Raw genomic sequence first — 24,320 nt, forward strand, 5'->3', positions numbered from 1 at the left:
ACAGTGTAGGCTATATTGGGCCACGTGATTAGCTTTCCTTATTCCCATTGCTTTAGGACCTTAAGGGAGAAGAAATTTTTTCTCAAAAACAGTGGAACTTAGTTTTCAGGATCTTTGGTCACACTTCCCAAAGATACCGGGATTTAGTGGAGCAGTGAATGAAAATTAATGGCCTAGTGGTCCTTTTGCTTCCTCCTTGGTATTAGAAAGACACTCTGGTACCAGCAGAGGCAGGACCATATAGTTTGTGGCCACCTAGTGCAGAGTAGTTTTGGGGTAAACGGAGGCATCTTCCACCATTGTCAGAGCCATGACATTGGCCCTAGGAAACATAGGGTTTCTAGGGATTGACTTAAGAATGATTCCCCTGAATGTTTTCCCAGGATTCCTATATTGCATATTTATCAGGATGAGCCTCCAGACCCCACCCAGACTCCTGGAACTGGCGGTGCAGAGCCTGCTGAGGAAGGAAGCCATGGCCAACTCTGCTCTGGAGGAGCTGCCCACGGAGCTCTTCCCACTCCTGTTTATGGGGGACTTCACCAGGAAATGCAGTGAGACCCTGAAGGTGATGTGCAGGCCTGGCCCTTCCTCTGCCTCCCTCTGGGCTCCCCGATGAAGAGACCTCAACTGGAGATCTTACAAGCTGTCCTGGAAGGGCTTGATGTGTTGCTGGCCCAGGAAGTTTGCCCCAGTTGAGGTGATCCAGGTGGCTATGTAGAAAGAGCCTAGGAGTCCAGGGAAGGAACATCTGGGCCAGAAAAAGTGGGGACTGATTGGTGGACCAGAGATGTCTGACAGTGCCAGTGAGGGTCTTAGAGACACTTTGGTCATTGCTGAGCTCCCTCTGGGAAAGGACTTCTGGAATTATAGGACGGCGTGCCATGCAGGGACTACTGAGAGAACAGAAATTTGTCTCTAGTGACACTTACAGGTACTAGAAGAGGGGACCAGGCAAGATGCAAGGGGAAAAGGGGACAGAGAAAAGTTGGAGAGAAGAAGCTAAAATAGGAGCAGCTGATGTCTGGGGTGTGGAGTAAAAGCTCAGAGCAGAAATGGGTCCTTGCCTAAATTCCAAGCCACTTTTCTGGTTTACCCACAGGAGCTGGAAACTCTAAGTACTGAATCTGGTGAATGTTGATGAGAACTTCTGGAGCGTATGGTCTGGAGCTCTTACATAGTCACCCAAGGCGATGAGTAAGAGACAAACTGTGGAGAACTGCCCAAAGATGGGAAGGATGCTGTCCTTGAAGGTGCTCATAGGCCTTTGACTCAAGAAAACAATGCTGGAAGAAAGCCTCACCTACCTCCTTCAGTAGGTCAAGCAAAGAAAAAGTTTATCACATCCGTGCTGTAAAAAGCTGGTGATTTTTGCAATGCCCACTGAAACTGTCAGAGAGGTCTTAAAGATGGTAAGCTTGGACTGCATCCAGGAAATATATTACCTCTGTGAACTGTCCACTCTAGCAAGGTTTACTCCTTACCTGGGCCAGATGTGTAATCTCCACAAACTCATTCTCTTTAACATCCACAAGTCTGTCTACCCTTCCCCAGAGAAGGAGGAACATGTTGCCCAATTCACCCCTCAGTTCTGCAGGCTGGACTATATCCAGAAGCTTTATACATATGCTGTCTCCACCTGGACCAGCTGCTCAGGTAAGGAAGGATCAAGAGCTGTCTCTGCACACCAGAGTGAAGCCCTTCCTTGTGAAGTCAGTAAACACTAAAGAGCATCTGCCGTGTGCCAGCCCCTGACAATGTCACAGCAGAGACACTAGAATGTCAACAGAGTGTTGTGTTCACTGCTTTATCCTGAGATGGGTATCACATAACCACTCTGACAGAGGTAGAGGGATCAAGTGGGGTTGATGCTATCGAGAACAACACCATGCTGAGAAGCTACTATTGGGTTATTCAGATCTAGTGAGGATGCATGCATGAACTCTTCTTGAGAACTTGTGTTCAAGTTAAGATGATGGAAACAGATACATGAAGAGGGTACTGAAGGGGAAAGCCCATCTCACACCTACACATTTCAAAATAAATGCCGTGTCCTCACTGGCTTAGTGAACATGAATGGGTCTGTCTTTAATTTTCTGTTGGTAAAAGGTTTTTCTCAGCCACAGGTCAAGTAATTCACATATGGGAAATGGAGGATTCTGGAATACAAGGTGAGGGAGCAGGAATGAAAAATAGTAAAAGTGACATGGTTTGCTGATGATATAGGCATGTCAGTGAGCCCCTGAATCCTGGCAGCCCTAGATTATGGGGGGCCATTTACGGGGGGCCAGGCCCTTCAGAGAGATTTAGAGGGTCCCTGGAAGGTGGGGCAGCGCCGGTGATTATTCTGGAGAAATAAAGAGAAAGAGAAGGAAAGAGAAAAGGGGAGAAAGAAAGAGACTAGACTTTGTCTGGTGCAGAAGCCGATTCTGTAGTAGGGATAGATATTGAAAGAAAGATGGAGGGATAGATATAAAGAGGAAGAAAGAAAGAAAGTGGACAACTGTTCAGTGAATTGAGCAGAAGCTGTTTATTGGGACCAACCGTGAGTCTTTTATCCCAAATTTTCACGTGTTAAATCACAAGACTTTCACGTGAACACAAGGCCAGGTGGATGAGGCACAACCCCCCCCACACCAGGTGTTTCCTTAAGTGGAAGGACAATTCCAATCAAATCACAAGACTATTATGTGAACACAAAGCCAGGTGGATGAGGGGCATCCCCCACCCACCAGGCGTTTTCCCAAGCATGAGGAAGGACAATCCCAAAATTATCTCACTGTTCCTTATGCTTGGTTTATGTTCCTCAACAATTCTAACATCATAAAATTCTAATAATCAATAACGTCTAAAACTTATGCATACCCAACACCTAATGACTGACTTAAAACCTAATACCTTTCTATTTTGTGCTAACTTTACCTGTACTATAAAAAACTCTTAATTATAGGTCAGACCAGTTCCTAAAGAATGTGGCCCAGTCCAAAGATCACGCCGGGCTGTTTCCAGGAACAATTATTATCTCTTAACAAAATGGCTATTCTAAAATCCTATGTATCTGTCTTAATTTCTATAAAAGTTTCTAATTCCTGATCCTAATATATAAAGCTGATCATCAGCAACAAAGCTTCTAAAAATAAACCCAAATACAAACTGTACTAAAGCCAAAACTGCAATTAGTAGAAAGTAGGGACAATGAAATTTCTAAAGTTAGCTAAATTCTTGTAAAACCTTAAAGTATCATGTTTGATCATGCTTGAACTAACATAATTCCCTCACATAGCACGACCTATTCTACAATACTTTCTATGAATAAAATAAATTCAGTTTCTATTATAAGTAGAAAAAACTTACACTAATTGTAACTAAAGAACCGGTTTGAAAGAATGTAGCCCAGCCCAAAGTGGACGCTGGGCCCTTAGGAATGTGGCCCAGCCCAAAGTTCGTGCTGGGCCATTTCTGGTAACCCTAGATAATCATCTATACCATCTAAAGCTGGAAACAGCTCTCTAAATGTATATACTAATTCTACAACTATACTTTTAAATCTTATAAAGAAGCTCGTATCATGTATAAGGCTCCCAAATGTGATCTGAGTTTGAACTGTGTTAAGTTTAAAGCCGAAACTGCAGTCTGTGAGAAACGGGAACAATGGATCCCTAGAGTCAGCCATGTCTGTCATATTCTCAGAACTTCATGCTTAGATCATCAAAATCCCTGCCAGTGAGTAATGCTAAACAACAAAGAAAGGAGGAGGGAATGGGCCTTCAGCTCCTGAACTAAACCTGGTGGTCTCAGGGTTCACAGCCCACCTGGATCCCTAACGCTCAGGCGGGCCTCCACGGCCGGCTCCCAACACTAGATGATGGGTTCCTGTGGCCCAGGGGTTTGGTATTCTGCTTGACAGATGAGGAAAGGGAGCTTTAGAGTTTGTGGTCTTGGCCCAGTCACATACTGATGATGAAGAGACTCAAGCTCAAATGACCAGACCCTTCAACATGCAACATCCTGGGTGTGACCATCATCAGATGGTCAGAATGACCTTGGGTCTGGACAAAATGATCATTTCTCACCTTGGTTATTCTTCACACCCTCCTCTAACTAGAACCATTCCCCAGAACTAACTTCCTGATCTCTCCCCAAGTGCCTCAAGTCCTCCTTGGATACCTTCCTAATGACTAACTGCCTGCTATCAGAAGTTGACTTGGAACACCTGTCCTGGTGGCCAAGCCTCCATTAGCTAAAGGAGCTGAACCTGAAGGGCTAAAGGAGCTCACTTCAGCCCTGAGCTGCTCCAAGTTCTGCTAGAGAAAGTTGCAACCCCCCTCCAGACCCTGAAATTAGATGAATGTGGGATCACAGACTCTCAGTTCAACACCATCCTACCTGCTCCCAGCTCATGACCCTCAGCTTCTGTGGGAACCCCATCTCCATGACTGCCTTGGAGAGCCTGCTATGCCACACCATTGGGCTGAGCAAGGTAAGCCTAGGGCTGCATCCTTTCCCCCCAGAGTGTTATTATGCCCAGGGTGTTCTCCACCGAAGGAGACTTGCCCAGCTTGGGGCTGAGCTGTAGAAGATACTGAGAGGCTTAAGGCAGCCCAAGAGGACTGTGTTTAGTACCAATCCCTGACCTCACTATGGCGTCAGGGCATATTATGACCTGGAGCCTGTGAGATATAAACTCACCTGTCCAAAATCAAAGGATGAACACAGAGACGGGGAGTGCAGCAGAAGTGAGACTTTAATGATGATCTTGTGCAAGATCAGGTGTCTGGTGGGCAGGCACACTGGGGCTGTTACAGTTAGCATATCCTGGTTTCCCATAGGTTGTCCTCCACAGGGTCACAACTCTTTCCTGGACATCGCCTACATGGTACATATCAATTGGGTCACATAATTAGTTCATTTGCATGTCCCATTTGCTGATTGGTTTAGAGGATTTCATTTTTGATTGGTTCCCTCCAAAATTTGAACATAAAAGCCTGCCAAAGTAAAATGCCCGTGAAAAAGAGAACAAAGAAGCAGGAAGTGACTTAGCAAAGGCATTTAAACATGGCTCAGGGTTTATTTTGAAAATAAATCATTCTATTTCTTACAAGCCTAGTCAGTGCTGCCATTGCATGTCTGGTTTAGTGGTGTGGAGACCTCAAAACTCTCTGGACACCTGGAAACTGAAAGGTAAGATTTGGTTATATCTTACAGGGATCACAGAAATCATTGTTTCAGTTACTTTCTCAGTGTGAACAGGAATAGGAAAAGTGTTGAAGCAGGAGCCAGGACTGGCGAAATCTTGATTCAGAGTCTACGGGACCTTTGGGGACATGGTCCTGTAGACTCAGAAGTAGGAATCTAAATTTCTAGAGCAGAAATCAGGGTTGAGTAGTGTATGAGGAAATTATCCCTAGTTGTAATGAAAGAGCAAGAAATAAAGGGAACTTCAAAGTAAACTGTCTGGTTTCCTCCCTGATTGATCCACCTGTTTTATAGCTTGTGCCTCAGAAATCTCCAGTTACTAAAGAAACAAAGAGGCACTGAGTTGTCTGTGATGAATGTGGTTCATCCACAGGAACTCAAGGCATCGAAATAAAATCTCATCATTCTGATCAGTTTCCTTTGGTTCTTTACTTCTCTTTAGGCATCTGTTTCCTTCTCGCTTTTTTCTGTGGTTATTCATTGGGTTAATGCACAAGATGCACAACTGGGGCCTGGAGCGTTTGATGTGGGAGTGATGATGGGCTCCCGGGGCAAAGCATGTTCTTCTCAGGTGATGAAACCCTGTTCAGCCCTAATGGGGAGATCCAGAAGTATCAATCCCTGACCATTCGCTTGTGCTTTATTCCATAAGGTGTGGGCCCCTGCCCTGGAAGGGGACACACTCACTGTCTATTAGCAGGAGCCTCAGGGCATCCTCAAACCATGCCTGTGCTTATGGAGGGTAGTGGCTTTCCCTGAACTGAAGTCATTGTGCTCAGTAAAGACTTCTACTTTCCCTTTTAGAAAAATGCTGAAAGGCCAGGTGCGGTGGCTCATGCCTATAATCCTAACACTTTAGGAGGCCTAGGTGAGAGAATTGCTTGAGCCCACAGGTTTGAGACCAACCTGGGCAACTTGGTGAGACCTCATCTCTACAATTAATCAAAAATTTAGCTGGGCATGGTGGCACACGCCTATAGTTCCAGGTACTTGGAAGGCTGAGGCAGAAGGATCACCTGAGACCAGCAAGTTGAAACTGCAGTGGCTGTGAGCATGCCACTGCACTCCAGCCTGGGTGACAGAGTGAGACTTCGACTCCAAAAAAAAAAAAAGTTAGTTTTACTTGACCAAAAAAACCCCCAAAAAACCAAAACAACAAACAGGAAAATACTAAAATCATTACCATTATCATACATTTAAAATATTTCTCCCCTACATTAAAAAAAAAAACTTATGGCTGGGCGTGGTGGCTCAAGCCTATAATCCCAGTACTTTGGGAGGTCGAGGGTAGAGGATTGCCTGAGCCCGCGGGTTTGAGAGCAGCCTGGGCACTATGGTGAGACCTCATCTCTACAATAAATAAAAAAATTAGCTGGGCATGGTAGCGCATACTTGTAGTTCTGGCTACTTGGAAGGCTGAGGTGGAAGGATTGCCTGAGCCTAGCAGGTTAAAGCTGTGGTGGCTGTGAGCATGCCACTGCACTCCAGCCTGGGTGACAGAGTGAGATTCCAACTCAAAAAACAAAACAAAAACAAAAAACCTTACAATCTTTTATAAAGCTAAGTCATAGCAGTGAGAGATATTGCTATCACACCTTCCTTATCTTCCTACCAAGAAAAACTAAACTAAGGCATAAACCCGTAGTCAGCCTTTTCACTGCCATAAAAATTTTTGGGGACTTCCCTCAATTTAAGAAACCTGGGCTCAAGGGACCACCTAGAATGAAAAAAGGGACAACGACCTAGAGATAAAGATTTGCTAAGCAATTATATCTAATTAGAACTAAAACATGGCCAGGCACAGTGACTCAAGCCTATAATCCCAGCACTTTGAGAGGCAGAGGTGAGAGGACTGCCTGAACCTGTGTGTCTCAGACTAGCCTGAGCAACTTGGTGAGACTACACCTTTACAATAAATCAAATATTAGCCGGGTGTGGTGGTACATGCCTGTAGTTCCAGCTGAGGCAGAAGGCTCACCTGAGCCCAGCAGGTTGAGGCTGCAGTAGCCGTGAGTGTGCCACTGCACTCCAGCCTGGGCAATAGCATAAGACTCCAACTCAAAAAAAAAAAAATTAAGGTTTGAGACCTAGGCAGGATGATGCTGGGTGTTCTAAGGGAACCCTGGAAATGAACCAAGACATGGTAAATATGTTGGGCATTTTGTGAGGGTGGAGTGTGAATCTGTCCAGCATTGTACCAAGGCTATTTTTATTTTGGGTCCTTGTGGCCAAGGATAATTCTTTCCAGACAACTTGTATATTTTTCCCCATTTTCCTTTCAAATCCTGTCTTCCCTCATTTCCCTCACTACTCTCACATGCATCCCATTTCTTTGCACATTTCATACTTAATATCATTTTTCTTCATGTCTTTTTCTCTAAGTAGTTCTTCTCTTTTCTTGCCAACAAAGATGAATAACCCAGTTTTATTGAAAGAGTCATAGGATCCTACTCCCCACCAGTTGGGTGTGATGTGAATGCCATGGTTATTCTGTCATATCTGCAGTTGTGCACTGCAGTAGGAACCTCCAAGTTTCCTTTGGCCAGCTTCCAAATCAATTACCTGAAGAAGGCCTTATGATTCATGGCTTGCATCCTGTCCCTCAGTAAAGCATCTTATGGTGAGTCTCTCAAACTGCTGAAGTACTGGTTAATATATCACCTACTGACACGGAAAAGGATGTATTTGTTTCTGAATCATGAAGTTACACTGATTACACTGTGGGTAAACATTTTAGCTTGTGTGTTGTCTTCTGTTGCCAATGACTGTCACCTCTCTATTGTACCCGCCTATGGAAAAGGACAACTCTGACATGAGGAATCCCATTTTCTTCTCCTAATTTTCTTATAAAAGCCCTCCAATTCATAACAGACATTGAAAAACTCCCACTTTGTTGAAGAGTCTTCTTGGTTCAGTCATCACACTTGGATTCCGATAAGGCTTAAATAAATTATTTCTGCCTCAACAGTCTTAATTTTAGTCAAAACTAAAATTTGGTTTGTTCATTTATTGAGTTAGGGTCTCATTCTGTCGCCCAGGTTGGAGTGCAGTGGCACAATCATGACTCACTACAGCCTTGATATCCTGAACTCAGGCAATTCTTTTGCTTCAGTCTCCCAAGGAGCTGGGATGACAGGTGAGCACAACCACACCCAGTTAATTATTTTTATTTTTGTAAAGATGAGTTCTCACCATGTTGCCTGGGCTGGTCTCATACTCCTGGGCTTAAGCAATCCTCCTGCCTCAGCCTCTCAAAGTGCTAGGATAACAGGTGTAGCCCCCACACCCAGCCCCATGGTGACGGTTTAAGTTGGGGTAAAAAGAAAAAAGTTTCTATGAATTTGATAATCTAACTCTTCCATGTGGTCTTCATTAAAGGATGATTGGGTGCCTCTTCAAACATGCCCCGAGTACTGATGCATCCAATAAACAAGATTATTCATTATTTCATGTAGTAGAACTCCAAAAGCATTCCATTTGCCTCTAGAGTTTTCACTAAATCAATATCTAGTTGTATGTTCTGTGATGATATGGTACAGGATAACATGGCTGTGTTCTGATTCTTCATCTGTCATCACATACAGGATTACAGTCTTCATCATGTGTGTCAAATCATAGTTTGAACTAAGTATGGAACATCGCCTAGATTTGGTCCTGTTGCACTAATGTTTTCTATGCCTAGGAGATAAATTAGCAATAATGAAAGGAAAACTGGTGATAGACCACCCCTTTGCTTCCATATCTTCTTCCCGGTGCTAAGTCATTTAATGAAAAATATTAGCTGGGCTCGGTGGCTCAGCCTGTAATCCCGCGCCTTTGGGAGGCTGAGGTGAGTGGATTGCCTGAGCCCGCGGGTTCGAGACCCGCCTGGGCAGGCGAGACCTCATCTCTACAATAAATCAAAAAATTAGCTGGGCATGGTAGCATGCGCCTGTAATTCTGGCTACTTGGAAGGCTGAGGTGGAAGGATCACTGGAGCCCAGCAGGTCGAGGCTGCGGTGGCCGGGAGTGGCCACTGCACTCCAGTCTGGGCGACAGAGTGAGACTCCAACTCAAAAAAAAAAAGAAAAAGAAAAGAAAAATATTAGTCTACCTGCCAAGAAAAGTATCCCAAACCTTAGCATGAAGCTAGCATTCTCAGTTGTTTAGCCAAGTGTGTGTGGGAGCAAATTCTGTTGTGATCCTTCCCACTCATCTGAATGGCTACATCACCAGAAATTGTTTTGATTAATGAGACTGGCTAAACTTTGAAAAGTAGACCTAAGAAAATGTTCAGTTTGAGTAGAAAAAGTTCCTAAAAAATAGTTTGAACATTTTGTGTAAGTGCAAAACAAAATGAAGTCTCAGTCAATGGAAGAAGGTTGAATGGAGAAATTCACCACGATTGTGGGAGAAGCTGCTTACTGTGTGGTGACAGTTGTTTCTAGAGAAGCCTTTTCCTTGGATATCCTCAAGTTTAAGTCACCTGGTATGGTCCCTTCCATGGATGCTCAAGGGAGGTGTTCCCCTGTTATCATTCCCAAAAGATGCACTTTTCAGGTTGTAGATCATGAAAGTCTGATCATCATTGGTAGGCGATTCATGAAAAGCCTCCTTCAGCTGGTATAAAAGTTCTTTGAAATAATGCATCAAGGCCTTGCGGTATGGAGTCACTGCTAGTGAGCAATGGGCTTGCTCTCCAATGAACTCAACACTTCTGGCACTTTCTTTTGAGAAAAGATTAGAGCTTTTTTCAGGGTTGACTGGCAAGGAGATAAAGGTACATTCAAATCTGTATCCCAGATCTGTGTGTGGGTCAAGCTTTTATGGCCTTTCTAAATAGTCCCAGGTGATGCCAGTGCAGCCAATCTGCCAGATTGGCAGTGTTAACAATTCAGAAGTTCAAGTTTTTTTCAATGCACATGCCTGAGCAATTTTGGCTTTGTATCACCTGTAACAACTTAAGCAATGGTAATTGGTTTGAGTCAGTCTCATGATGAGCCAGTCTCATCAGCTGGGATGTTCAGGGGATACATGTGGTTCTATTACCAAAGACATAGGTCTTCCAGTACTTTATGAAGGGTCAGTTTGTGTTTTCCCATAGGAATTGATCAAGTAAATATTTGATTGAAGTATTTAAGTAATTAAGGTAAGCCCATTCTCTCTGTTAGTTTAGTTAATTTGAACTATAAGAAACCATTTGTTTATTCAACTTCCATAGAAGATTGAGAATGATAGGTGTAATAGTTAGTAGGATTAGTAGGATCTTGTTTCTTTCTTTCTTTCTTTTCTTTTTTTTAAAGTCAGAGTCTCATTCTGTTGCCTAGGCTGGAGTGCAGTGGCACCATCACCATCATGGCCACAGCAGCCTCAACCTGCTGGGCTCAGGCAATCCCTTTGATTCAGCCTTCCAAGTAGCTGGAACTACAGGTGTGCACCATCACATCCAACTAATTTTTTGATGTTACAGATGAGGTCTTACCAAGTTACCTAAGCTGGTCTCAAATCCCTGGGCTCAGGCAATCCTCTTGCTTCCACCTCCCAAAGTACAGGGATTACAGGCATGAGCCACCATGCCCAGTCCTGGATTAGTAAAATCTTATTTAACAGAGCAGTAAAGTGAGTTCTCCTTTGGCTGGAGATTTCTTCAGGGACGCCCCAAAGGAAACACTTTTTTTTGGTATTTTTTTTTTTTTTTTTGGAGTCAGAGTCTCACTCCGTTGCCCAGGCTGGAGTGCAGTGGTATGCCATGGCTCACTGCAGCCTTGAACCCCTGGGCTCAAATGATCCTTCTGCTACAGCCTCTTGAGTAGCTAGGACCACAGGCACACACTACCTTGCCCAGATGATTTTTTGCGTTATTGTAGGGACGAGGTCTGGCCATGTTGCCCAGGCTGGTCTTGAGCCCCTAGGTTCAAGCAATCCTCATGTCTGGGCTTCCCAAAGTGCTGGGATTTCAGGTATGAGCCACTGCACCTGGTTAGGAAACACATTTTATCATGATTTAGTTGCTACTGTTGTGGCATCAACCTTCCTACAAAAGAGAGCCTGAACTCACCCTGAAAACAGACTGGGTATCACAGAGATTCCAGATTTTCTTCGTGGCTATCATTACTAGTCTATGGGAGGGCCCTCTCTTGCAGGCATATGTATGTGTGTCTCTACCTATGTCCTTTATTTCCATTTCCATTGCCCTCCTCCAGATAACCACTCTACTCTTTCACCTAGATTTTTTTTTTCTTTTGACTTTTGGTCCCACTCTTTCACCCAGCCTGGAGTACAGGGGCGTGATCATAGTTTGCTGTAGACTCAAACTGCTGGGCTCAGGTTATCTTTCACCTCACCGTCACAAGTAGCTGGGACTAGCCGTGCACACCACTACGACTGACTAATTTTGTTATTTCTTGTAGAAACAAGGTCTTACTATGTTGCCTAGGCTGGTCTCTAACTCTTGGGCTCAAGCAATCCTCCCTCCTCTGCCTCACAACATGCTAGGATTTCAGGTGTGAGCCAGTGAGTTGGGCCTTGACCTAGACTTGAATTTGCATGTGACTTTTTAGAATCTACACCTCCATTTTGTGTGTGTATTTGATTTAATGCACATATTTGTTATAGTGTAAGGTGTTACAGTCAGGGACCCAAGAATTTATTGCCCAATCCAGGACACTTTAGAGAGTGAAGGAATGTGCTGTTATCATTAATGTTTTCAGAACAATAAGGGTATTTGAAGGCTTATAATCACCTTAGCTATAGACTTTGTTGTCTTACTTCAGTTTTTAACTGAGTAACATGTTTTCAACTCATGGTAACAATAGCTAAGTATTTAAATAGATTAACTAAGAATAACTCTTGAAGTCAATATTGTGGTTATCCCATTTTATGGGAGAATGAACTGAGGCACAGAGAGAGTAAGCAAGTTGTATAAGGCCACACAGCCAATGACCACTGAGCCAGCTGTGAACCTAACTTCATGGGTCTGGATCTGGAGTTACTACTAGCAAACAAAACACTATAATGTCTCTCTATCCAAAGAGGCTGAGAGTCTTTAAACACTTTCATGTCTCAGTGGGAAGTTGAAGTCTCTCCATCACACTGATTTTTATTACAAGTTTTAGTAGGTAACATTTTTTTTCCCAAAAAACATTTTAGTATAAATAAATTTGAATTCTCTCCAATTATTTTCTGAATTTTGAAGGAACCTCACTTTTCCTTCATTAGTCTATCAATGTGGTGAATTACCCAAGCAGATTTTTCTGTGATTGTCTGATATTCCTGGAAGGGTCTCCACTTGATCATGATATAGTACATTAATACACTGTTGGATTGAGTTGCCGGATATTTTATCTGGAATTTTTGCCAAATAAGTTTTCAATGTACTTTTCTTCTAATATCCTTATTTACATTTGAAATCTAGGTTATAGCTTGTCTCATAAAATGAATTGTGCAGGTTTCCATATTTGTCTAGTTTCTGGAACATCTTGTATAAGACAGCAATTCCTTGGAAGTATGGAAAAGATCACCTGGAAAGTGTCTGAGCCTGGAGAATGGGCAAGCCAGGTCTCTGATTGATATTTCAATTTTTAAAGTTTCAGTATTTCAGTTCTTTTCTTATTGCACCAATTTTTTTATCTCCTATTTTTTCAAATATGTCTTATTTTTGTCTTGCTTTACAGTATATTTAAATATAGTAACTCATATTTTAAATGATATATTTTTATTATAAAAGATGCATACCAACAAAAGACCCTATATAACATATACATATATAATATGTGTAGAGTTGAAAAAAAGTGAAATGAAGGCACACATACCTACCACCAGTCTCAGGGTTATCCTGTCTCTCCACCTTGTCCTTCGCGCAATTTCATTTCTCCACATCTCTTCCAACAATTTATCCAAATGACCAAGAGGAACACAAAAATGGTTTTAACATTTGAAAATCAATCAGGAAGGCAAGATTTATTTTTACATCGGAACATCAACAAGGAATGCAAGATAGAATTAGCATTGGAAACCCAATCAATGTAATTAAATCAAAGGAAAGAAGTTCACAAAAAATAATCATCACAATTGTAGAAAGAAAAGCACTGACGAAATTCAGTGACTCATTTGTGATTTTTAAAAAACTCTCAACAAAATAGGAACAACAATAATTCCTCCATATGATAAACGCCTCTATTTATATATTTTTTGTGTTGTCTAGCTCTTAAATAGTTGTTGTAGAGGTTTGTTTTGTTTTTTGAGTTGGAATCTCACTGTGTCACCCAGGTTGGCATGTAGTAACACCATCATGGCTCACCACAGCCTTGGTCTCCTGGGCCTAGGCAATCCTTCCACCTCAGCCTCCCAAGTAGTTGGGACTGCAAGTGCATGCAGCTGCGCTCAGCTAATTTTTTTACGTTTTGTAGAGAGGAGGTCTCACTATGTTTCCCAGGCTGGTCTCCAACACTTGGGCTCAGGCAATTCTCTTGTCTCGGCCTCCCAAAGTGCTGGGCTTACAGGCATGAGTCACTGTGCCCAGTCTTGTTATAGTTATTTTTGATAGGTTGTATTTAGTCTTCCTAATGAAAATAAGAACAATATATGTGCTGCAATGACAATGTTAGTCTTCTGTATTTTTCTATGTACTTATTTTTACTAGAGGTTCTAGGCCTTGAAATGTTTTCTTTTTGCAGGTTAATATATATATGTATATATATTTCATATTGAAGAACTCTCCTTACCATTTCTTGTTAGGCCATTTTGTAACTGGATATTTATATATTTCTCTAAGTATGGAAAGTTTTCTGTTATTATTTCTCTGAATAAAATTTCTACCCTGATTTTCTCTCTACATATACATGAAAGCCAATCACTCTTAGATTTGCCCATTTGTGGCTATTTTCTAAATCTTGTAGGTGTGCTGTATTCTTTTTTATCTGTGTTTTCATATAGCTTGTATACGAGTTCACTAATTTTTCCTTTTGCTTGATGAATTCTGCTCTTGAGAGACTCAGATGCATTTTTCAGTTAGTCAGTTGATTTTTTAAAGCTTCAGAATTTCTGCTTGATTCTTTTTGAAAATTTCATTGTCTTTGTTAAAGTTCTCTGAAAGAATTCTGAATTCCTTATCTGTGTTATCTTGAAGTTTTTCAAGATATTTGTTTCTCCGGGAAAGTCTTTATTTCTGTTTCATGTATGAAGTATAATTTTGTGGGTATATTATTCTTAGTTCGATTTTTCTCCCTTCAGCACTTTGAATATGTCATCCACTTCCTCCTGGTTTAGAAGACTTCCAGTGAGAAGTTTGCTGTCAGATGTATCCTTATATGTAATTTGCTTTTTAAATTCTGTTGCTTAGAGGATCCTTACTTTACCCTTGGCCTTGAGAGTTTGGTTTGCATATGAGAATTTGGGTTGAATATACTTGGTATTCTTTGACCTTTTTGTACCTGGATATTTATATCTTTCTCTAAGCATGGAAAGTTCTCTATTATTATTTGAATAAACTTTCTGCCCTGATTTTATCTCTACATATACATAAAGCCAATAACTCTTAGCTTTGCCCGTTTGTGGCTGTTTTTTAAATCTTGTAGATGCGCTTTATTCTTTTTTCATCTGTGTTTTCATATAGCTTGTATTTGAGCTCACTAATTCTTGCTTTTGCTTGATCATCTGCTCTTGGGAGACTCTGATGCATTTTTTCAGTTAGTTGATTTTTTAAAGCTTCAGAATTTTTGCTTGATTTTTTTTGAACATTTCATTGTCTTTGTTAAAGTTCTCTGAAAGAATTCTGAATTCCTTATCCATGTTATCTTGAAGTTTTTTTAATTTCCTCAAGATAGGTACTTTGAATTCCCTGTCTGAAAAGTCATGTATCTCGTCATTGAAATATTGGTCAATGTGGCCTTATCTAATCTGTTTGGTGAGGTCATATTTTCTTGGATGTTCCTGGTGTTTGTGAATGTTTATGTCTTCACACTGAAGAGTTAGGTATTTATTGTAATTTTTGCAGCCTGTAATTTTTGTTTGTACTCATCCTTCCTGAGAGGGCTTTTCAAGAACTCAAGAGGATTGTGACCTAAGCCTGTAGTCATCTCAACCATTTCGGGAGTAGGGGATGCCCTGATCTCAGGAACACTGCAATTCTTGCAAGCTCCTAGATCTACAGTCTTAATGAACTTGGAATTGTGTAAAATAAGGTGATTTTTCTGGGTTACCAGGTAAGGTCTCTTGCTCTTTTCCCTCTATTTCCCCCAATCAGAAGGCGTTTTTACGTTGGACTTCCTGGAGTTGAAGTGGTGACAGGCTTTCCCATGGCCACCAACCTGGCAGTGTCTGGTCACACCTGTAGCCTTGCAGACCACAAAAGTCCTCAGGCTCACTCAGTGCTCTTGGCCGCCCTGGAGAACCTGCTGTGCCACACTGTCAGGCTGGGCAAGTTGAGCCTCAAGCTATACTCTGCCCCTTGGTAGAGTTATGACAAGGAGGGTGCTCTCAGCTGGGACAGATTTTCCTGGTTTTGGGCTCAGTTGATGGGAACACTGGGTCCGAAGCCACCTACATGGATCTTGTTCTGGGTGTTCCACTACCATCAATGTGGCAACAGGGCATTCTATGACCTGAAGTCCTATCAATGCTTCTGTTGAACACCTGCCTATTGGGGTGCATTTATCAAAAGTTTTCTTTTTGGCCCCGGGAACCTGAAACCTAAGACTTAAGTACTTCTTAATGGGGACCCAGAGCCCATCATTTCAGACACCTGCTCAGTGCGAATGGGAAAGCAAAAGGTGATGGAGGGGGCATGCTGACTTGGGGAGTCAATGAGTATTTATGTCCCAAAGAGACAGAAATAATATTAATAGCATTGCATTGTGGCAGTATCATAGCCAATGATGTTGATCTTCACAATTACTGTTAATTGAAAAAAAAAAAAAGAGACAGAAATAGGAATCTGAATTTCCAGAGTTTTATAGAAGTGCATGAGGGAGTTAGCCCTGCATGGATAGATATAAAGAAATGAACAGAAATAAACAGACACTCATGTAAATAGTCTGGTGTCCTCCATGATTGAATAACTGATTTTTTTCAGTCTAAACCAAAGAAATTTATATTTACTTTTTTTTTTTTTGAGTCATAGTCTCAATCTGTTGCCCATACTGGAGTGCAGTGGCATGCTCATGGCCACCGCAGCCTCGACTTGCTGGGCTCAGGTGAACCTTCTATGTCAGCCTTCCAAGTAGCTGGAACTACAGGCATGTGCCACCACGTCAGGCAAATTATTTTATTTTATTTTATTGTAGAGATGAGGTCTTGCCAATTTGCCCAAGCTGGTCTCAAACCCATGGGCTCAGGCAGTCCTCTTGCTTTTGCCTCCCAATTTGCTGGGATTACAGGCATGAACCACTGTGGCTGGCTTATATTTACTTTTGTGGTGAATAAAGGCAGGACTTTTCTGATCAATGAGGTTCAGTCCCAGGAACATACAGCATCAAAATGAAATCAGGTGGATCAATTCCTTCCTGTTCTCTGCTTCCCTCTGTGCATGCTTGACCTGCTTGCTTTTTTTCTGGTGATGTTAAGTGCCTTAATACATATTAGGCTTGGTGCAGTGCCTCATGCCTATAATCCTCCCACTTTGGGAGGTGAATGCAAGAGGATTATCTGAGCCCAGGGGTTTCAGACCAGCCTGGGCAACTTGGTGAGACCTTGTCTTTACAATAAATAAATAAAAAAATTAACCAGGTGGGATGGTGCATGCCTGTAGTTACAGCTACTTGGAAGGCAGAGGTGGAAGGATCATCTAAGCCCAGCAGGTTAGGCTGCGGTAGCTGTGAGCGTGCCACTGCACTCCAGTCTGGGCAACAGAGTGAGACTCTGACTCAAACCCCCCCCCCAAAATCACACACACACACACACACACACACACGGGGGACACAGGGTCAGGAACATTCTAAGTGGGCAGTGAACATTGGTAAAGCCCCCCTTTTTCAGGAGCCCTCACAGAGACCTAGAATCTAAGACTGTTCATTTCTAACGGGTGGATCCAGAATCCTCATTTCCTGACCTCTGGCTGAACTGGGAAGGGTCTTCATTACACAAGGTGTGGTCCCCTGCCCTGAAAGGGAATACCCACGCTCTGTTATTGGGAACATCTGGACCTCATCAATACAAGCCTGTTATCATACAGGGTAGTGACCCTTTCTGAATAAAATTAGTTGTGGCCAATAAAAACATTCATTTTTTGTTTGTTTTTAGCAAAATACTAAAACTTAGAGGCATATAACACTTAAAGTATTTCTTTTTTTTTTTGAGTTGTAGTCTCACTTTGTCACCCAGGTTGGAGTGCAGTGGCATGCTCACAGCCACTGCAACCTCGATCTGCTGGGCTCAGGCAATTCTTCTGGCTCAGCCTTCCAAGTAGCTGGAACTACAGGCACCTACCACCACGCCCAATTAAATTTTTGATTTATTGTAGAGATGAGGTCTTGCCAAGTTGCCCAGGCTGGTCTCAAACACGTGGGCTCAGGCAATTCTCATCTCAGCCTCCCAAAATGCTGGGGTTATAGACGTGAGCCACCACGCCCCACTTAAAGTATTTCTGTACCACATGAAAAAAAATTAAACCCTGGGCAGCGGGGCCTAGGTCATATCAATGAAAGATCTTAATACCTCTCTTCTCTCCCTATCAAGAAAGACTAGTGTACCAAGTTTTGAAATCATATCTCATCAGAGGATGATTAATGATCAAGTGCCTGTGGGTTGTAAGTGACCTCTATAGTGAGTGATCCTGAACAAAGGACCCCCAAGTGAAGGACATTGCTGGGGATTCAGGGGCATGTGGTGTTGGGTATGGACCTATATCAAGAGTCTTAGTTTCCCTGTATAATGAGGATGATGTTGTTCACTAGCTTATAGGATCCTTGTAGGGTCCAATGACATTCTGCATATTTGGGCTAGCCATGGGGCCTGCCATATAGTAGAAACACAATAAATGCATCTTTTTCTTTTTTCCTTTTTAATAAAAACCCCAGCATTCTTCTCGCCAGAAATAAGAGCAAAAGAGGTCCAGCTATCTGCCACAGACTCCCCAGGGACCTCAGAGATATCTCATTTCTCTGAAGAAGAAACTGAGGCCAAAGGGCGTGAACATGCCTGGCAAGTTCATATCTTATCAGGTTTGAGACCTCAAAGCGAGCCCCACAGGGCTGGAAGGCCACTCGAGTTTGCCTTCAAATTCATGCATGAGTTCTTGAGTGTCAGTAAGCCCAAGCTTACCATCACCTTCAAATGCTTTCCAAGAACAGATAGAAAATCAATGGGGTGGTGAGGGGGAACTGCTTTTTAATTCTTTTCACGTCTGCTTCCAGAGTGAGTGGTTATGCCAAAGAAACTGAATCTGAAACCACAGATATCTGTAAATTAATGTCAAATTGGCCACTTGGGGGCGGCTTATCCCTGGGGCACTGCCCAGGCTTGGCTCCTAAGAATTTTCTGGTGACAAGGTCTGTGTCCTGGCAGAAGGAACAGCTGGCACGTAGGTGCCATTCCTGTGGCCTTGGCTGTTTCCTTGAATATGCCTGTTGTCCTGAAGTGCCAAACAACAGCAGCTACCATTGAGGGAGGGATTAGTCATGCACCGAGTTTTGGGATCAGAATTTTAGTCTGAGGACAGAGATTATTCTTTACTCATTTGATAGACAAAGAGATTGATTTAGAGAGGGGCGGTGACTTTTTGAAGTCTCAGAGCCCATAAGTGCTGGGACTAGAATTGTGGAAATCTGTTTTTTAGCGCTCTTAATAATTATATCAACTGCCCTGTCCCTAGCAATGGGCTGCTTGTCACTACAGAACTGAGCTTTATTTGTGGCCGCCGTGTAATTATGAGTCACTCAAACTGCAGAACTTCAGCAGCTAGCAGGAGGTGGAATGGGGAGTACAAGACTGAATTCATCCCTGGTGATCACAGGACAAAAGTGGTGGCCAGTCGCCATGGCTCACACCTGAAATCCCAGCACTATGGGAAGTCAAGGAAGAAGGACTGCTTGAGCTAAGGAGTCTGAGACCAGCCTAGGCAACTTAGTGAGACCTTATCTCTATAAAAAATAGCAAGGTGTGGTGGTACGTGTCTGTAGTCCCAGCTGTTTGGGAGGCTGAGGTGGGAAGATCACTTGAATCCAGGAGTTTGAAGCTGTGGTGAGTCATGATCTTGCAACTGCACTCCAGCCTGGGTGAAAGAGTAAGAACTCGACCAAAAAAAAAAAAAAAAAAAAAAAAGTTTAAGCCACAGGATTCATGGACATTCTGCTGGTAGTTTATAATGTAAGTTAGTATTAGTCTATATTACATGGCCTTCTTTTTTTTGAGTTGGAGTCTCACTCTGCCACCCAGGCTGGAGTGCAGTGGCACATTCATGGCCATTGCTGCCTAGATCTGCTGGGCTCAGGGGTTACTTCTGCCTCAGCCTTCCAAGTAGCTGGAACTACAGGCGCATGCCACCATGCCCGTCTAATTTTTTGATTTTTATTGTAGAGTGAGGTCTCACCAAGTTTCCCAGTGTGGTCTTGAACCCATGGGCTCAGGCAATCCTCTCACTTTGGCCTCCCAAAGTCCTGGGATTATAGGCATGAGCCACTGCACCTGGTCTCATAGCATTTTACAAACAAAATCTGCTATCATGTAAATGTTGTTAGAGTATAAATGTTCATTATTTATAGAAGTACTAAAGATACAAATTGCATTTTTAAATTATAAAGAAAATTTGTTACTTTTAAGGACTTAATTATGATATTTTTCAAATGCTTGAATGCTTCTGGTTTCATTGTAGAAGAACAGAAATAAGATGGCTTCACTCCCCACCACAGAAAACCCCAAACAAACAGACAGTGTTGAAATTATCACCAGCAATATCCCAGAACTCAATTATGAGAATGAGAGCTTTTGGGGCCTCAGAGAGACCGAAAAAACTTCAAGCAGATGGTGAGTGATCAGACTTTCATATCTGTGCTGTTTCTTCCCCTAATCTGACTGACACTAAGCACACGAAAAAAATTCTCCCCAACTCACAGGTCTGCACTGGAAAAAGTGAGATTGAGGCGGGCAACACACTTTTCCACAATCCTGTCTTTTCTGTCAGGAGACCTGGTCTTGCCTCAACCCAGGGAAGGCATCAGGAGTGTGGGAAGAGAAACTTCCCTGAAGACAGCCAGAGGCAAAGAGGGGAGGGGGAGGAGGGCTATCATCTCCATTCCTGGAAACCCTGCCCTAAACCCATCCAAAAAAGATGCCAAGAATGAGTGGCTGTTCAGCAGTACCGTTACCACAGGAGGTTTGTTCCCTGGGTTCCCTGGGCATAGACTCCTAAACAGCCTTCCAGCACTCCCAAGTACATCCTTTTGGGACCTCTCCCATTTTCACCAGGAGGCATTCTCGAGAGTTTACTAGAGTCAAGGCAAACCTGGGCTTAAGGTGCCATCTAGTGCTGAAAATGAGGCAGCGTCCTGTGGAGGACATTAAAAAAAGCAATCAATAGGTTCATTACAAAGAATCTCTAGGCAAACATAGCCAATAAAAGCCAAAACAAACCAGATGGAGGAAACTGGAATAAATAACTACTCAAAATGCAAAGTAAAGCAAATAACAGCAAACATGGAACCCTGATCCCCTCCATGGCTAGAGCACGGAACCAGAGACTAATCCTAACCAGATGGTCGTATGTGAGCTGTCTGGGCAAGAATATAAAACTGCACTAAATTAAAAAACAAACAAACAAACAAACCAAAACAAAAACCCCCTCACTGTCGTGAGAGGATTGCCTGAGCCCACGGGTTCGAGACCAGCCTGGACAACTTGGTGAGACCGCATCTCTACAATAAATTAAAAAATTAGCCAGGCATGATGGCATACGCCTGTAGTTCCAGCTACTCAGAAGGCTGAGGTGGAAGGTTCACCTGAGCCCAGCAGTTCGAGGCTATGGTGGCCGTGAGTGTGCCACTGTACTCCAACCTGGGTGACAATGTGAGACTCCGACTCAAAAAAACCAAAAAAAACACAGAAAATCAATTTAGAAATGTATCAGACAAATTTAACAGAGCTGTTGAAATAATAAAATAGAATCAGACAGATATCTTGGACCTGACAAGTACAGTTGCCAAATTCATTAGAGGTTATCAACAGCAGAATGGATCAAGCAAAAGAAAGTACCAATGAGACTCAGTACAGGCTGTATAAAAATACATGGTCAGAGGAGAAAAAAGAAAAAAGTATACAATTCTCTCTTTGTCCTTGACCTTTGACAGTTTAACATTCCGTGACCTGGGGTAATCTTATTTGGGTCAAAATCCTCTTTGGTGTTCTCTAACATTTTTGTACCTGGACATTTATCTCTATTCCTCAAAATTTGAAACATCTTCTGTTGTTGTTATTTTAGAGATAAAGTCTCTGTCACTCAGGTTGGAGTTAAGTGGCATGATCAGAGTTCACCAAGGCTCAAACTCTTGCCGTCTCCCAAGCAGCTGAAACCGCAGATATGCAAGACCACATCCAGATAATTTTTTTGTAGAGGTGGGATCTTGCTATTTTGCCCAGGCTGGTTTCAAACTCCTGGCCTCATGTAATCCTCCTGCTTCTGGCTCCCATAGCACTGGCACTGCAGGTATAGACACTGTGCCAAGCCTGTTTTTTGAATAAGCTTACTATCCCTTGTTCTCGCTCACTTCTCTTTTCAGCACCACTAATTCTTAGACTTGGTCTATTGAGGTAGTTTTCATATGTCTTGTAGGTTACCTTGAATCCTGCCAGTTGTTGCCCCTGCCTGATTATGGAGGAGAACATAACTGTGTGTGATATCACAAGTTTTGGATTTTTTTCATTGATGTCTGGGAAACTCCATTAGATAATACTGAATTAATGTTATTTTTATTTATTTATTTATTTTCTGATGGATCTTATACCAAACTTAAAGAAGAAAATTGCTAAGCAGGATATACAGTAATTACACAAGAGGTACTGATAGAAAGGGAATTTGTCCGGGATTTAAATTGGCACCAACCGACCGTTATAACCTTTACTTGGGTTTGCTCCCCCCCCACTTTCCAGCTTGTGCGCGCACACACACACACACACACACACACACACACACACACACACACACACACACACATATTTTCCAGCTTCAGCTAGGACTAATTCCAGGGCTTTAGGAAAGAGCATTTCCCATTATTAGTAATTTCATGGAAGGTAACTGGATTGGAAGAACCAGGAAGAAATTAGGATACAGTCCAGTCTACAGGTCCCTGAACGAAGCATATTTGTATACCTAACCCTTAACTGTACCCCACAATATCAAAATAAAAAATATTGATTAAAAAAAAATAACCTCGTGTGGAGATGTGTGCCTATAGTTCCATCTACCTGGAAGGCTAATTCAGAAGGATCGCCTGAGTCCAGCAAGTCAAAGCTGTGGTGGTTGTGATCGTGCCACTGTATCCAGTCTGGGTGCCAGAGTGAGATTCTAACTTAAAAAAACAGCAAAATGAAATACAATAATTCTCTGTTCATTCTGATTCTACTAGATATAATCAAGCTAAGACTAATTTGTCTGTAAAATAAGATTAGTTTTATCAAGACTTGATGTTTGATTGTAATCTACTATTTTCATAAAGTGCTTGTTTTGCATGACCTTTAATAAATTTTTAAAGCAATTTTTAAAAGGTAGACTGTTATTGACAGCGTATATTCAAGTGTTATTAGTAAATGTTTCCTAGCTTGCAATATTGTATAATTAGTAACTATTTCAGAGGCAATGTTTAATTCATTTTTCAGGGGAGTGGTTGCAGTTTGATATAATTGGACTACATTCTTTATGCTCATCTGTAAAATTAACGCTAAAGTATTAAATGTAGAAATATTTTCAGAAAGTCATAATGAAATTGCATGCTGAAAAATAAATATAAATAAATAAAAAGAAGTGTCTTTTTTTCCAGCAAATAGTTTGCCTGGGTCGACTTGTCATACAATATTATATTTGTCTCTGATAAATATTACAAGGTCCAATTACCATAAATCCAGCCTCAAATGCAAAATTATCATTGATTGTGTGCTCTTTGGTATATAACAGTATGTTAATATTGTTGATTTAATGAAAAGGTATATCTTCTAAATACTCAGTAAAATTCCCGAATACTTACTTTAGATCTTTACCTAGATGAACTCCTGATATTCACATGCTGCAAAAATGGTTAACAGGAAGATAACTTGAAATAATAAGGGGGTTGGTATAATACTCAGTTTTCATAAGTAATCTAAGTATAGTTCTTAAAAGTAAATGAATTAGGCTAATGTAACTGGAATGAATGTTTATAAATAAATTTTCCATGAAGTTTGATATTTCAATGTTGCTATTAAAAAAAAAACTTTTTTTTGAGTTGGAGTCCATTCTGTCATCTAGGCTGGAGTCCAGTGGCATGCTCATGACCACCAAGGCTCGACTTGCTGGGCTCCGATGATGCTTCCACCTCAGCCTTTCAAGTAGCTGGAACGACAGGCTTGTGCCATCACACCTGGCTAATTTTGTAATTTATTGTAGAGACGAGGTCTCATACAGTTGCCCAGGCTGGCCTCAAACCCATGAATTCAGGCAGTCCTCTCATCTCTGGCTCCCAAAGTGCTGGAATGACAGATGTGAGCCACCGCGCCGACCACACTTCTTTCTTTGCAAATAAAATGCTGCATTTTTAGAGTTGTCTCTATATTTTATTTGACCTTTACAGAGATATAAGCATAAAAAATAGGTCAGAAACATTTTATTAAATTTAAAGAGATTAATTTGATGTAGAAATTAAGAGCTAGAAAGTCCCCTTAGGAAACATTCAGTCAACCAGTATTTTTCTCAACAAATAGCACATTTTTATGCTTTTCAGATCATTTTCTTCTTACTAAAAATCTCACTTTTAACATTTTGGATACAGAATTATATATACTAATTAAAATATCAAACTTTTAGTAATGTTAAATTTTAGTGAAAAACCTAGAAAGAAAGATTTTGAATTGTCCATCACATATCAGTATGTTAGATAAGAACTATGTTATAACTTTTAGTCTTAAATGGAAATGACCCAGACATAACATTAATATTGGAAGTTACATGAAGAGTTCATTTATTAGAC

General features: G+C 41.8%; 1 protein-coding gene across 1 annotated transcript; it reads left to right on the forward strand.

Annotated features, from left to right (window-relative positions):
- Positions 1-409: 409 nt before the first annotated feature.
- Positions 410-4,576, forward strand: LOC103255940 (PRAME family member 20). Its single transcript, XM_021710225.1, is given in 5 exon segments — positions 410-572; positions 575-694; positions 874-877; positions 1,106-1,253; positions 4,397-4,576. Coding segments are annotated over 5 exon segments (615 nt in total).
- Positions 4,577-24,320: the final 19,744 nt, after the last annotated feature.

The sequence above is a fragment of the Carlito syrichta genome, unplaced genomic scaffold, assembly GCF_000164805.1.
Source record: "Carlito syrichta isolate Samal-C Ts95f unplaced genomic scaffold, Tarsius_syrichta-2.0.1 Scaffold76135, whole genome shotgun sequence".
NCBI classification, from domain to species: domain Eukaryota; kingdom Metazoa; phylum Chordata; class Mammalia; order Primates; family Tarsiidae; genus Carlito; species Carlito syrichta.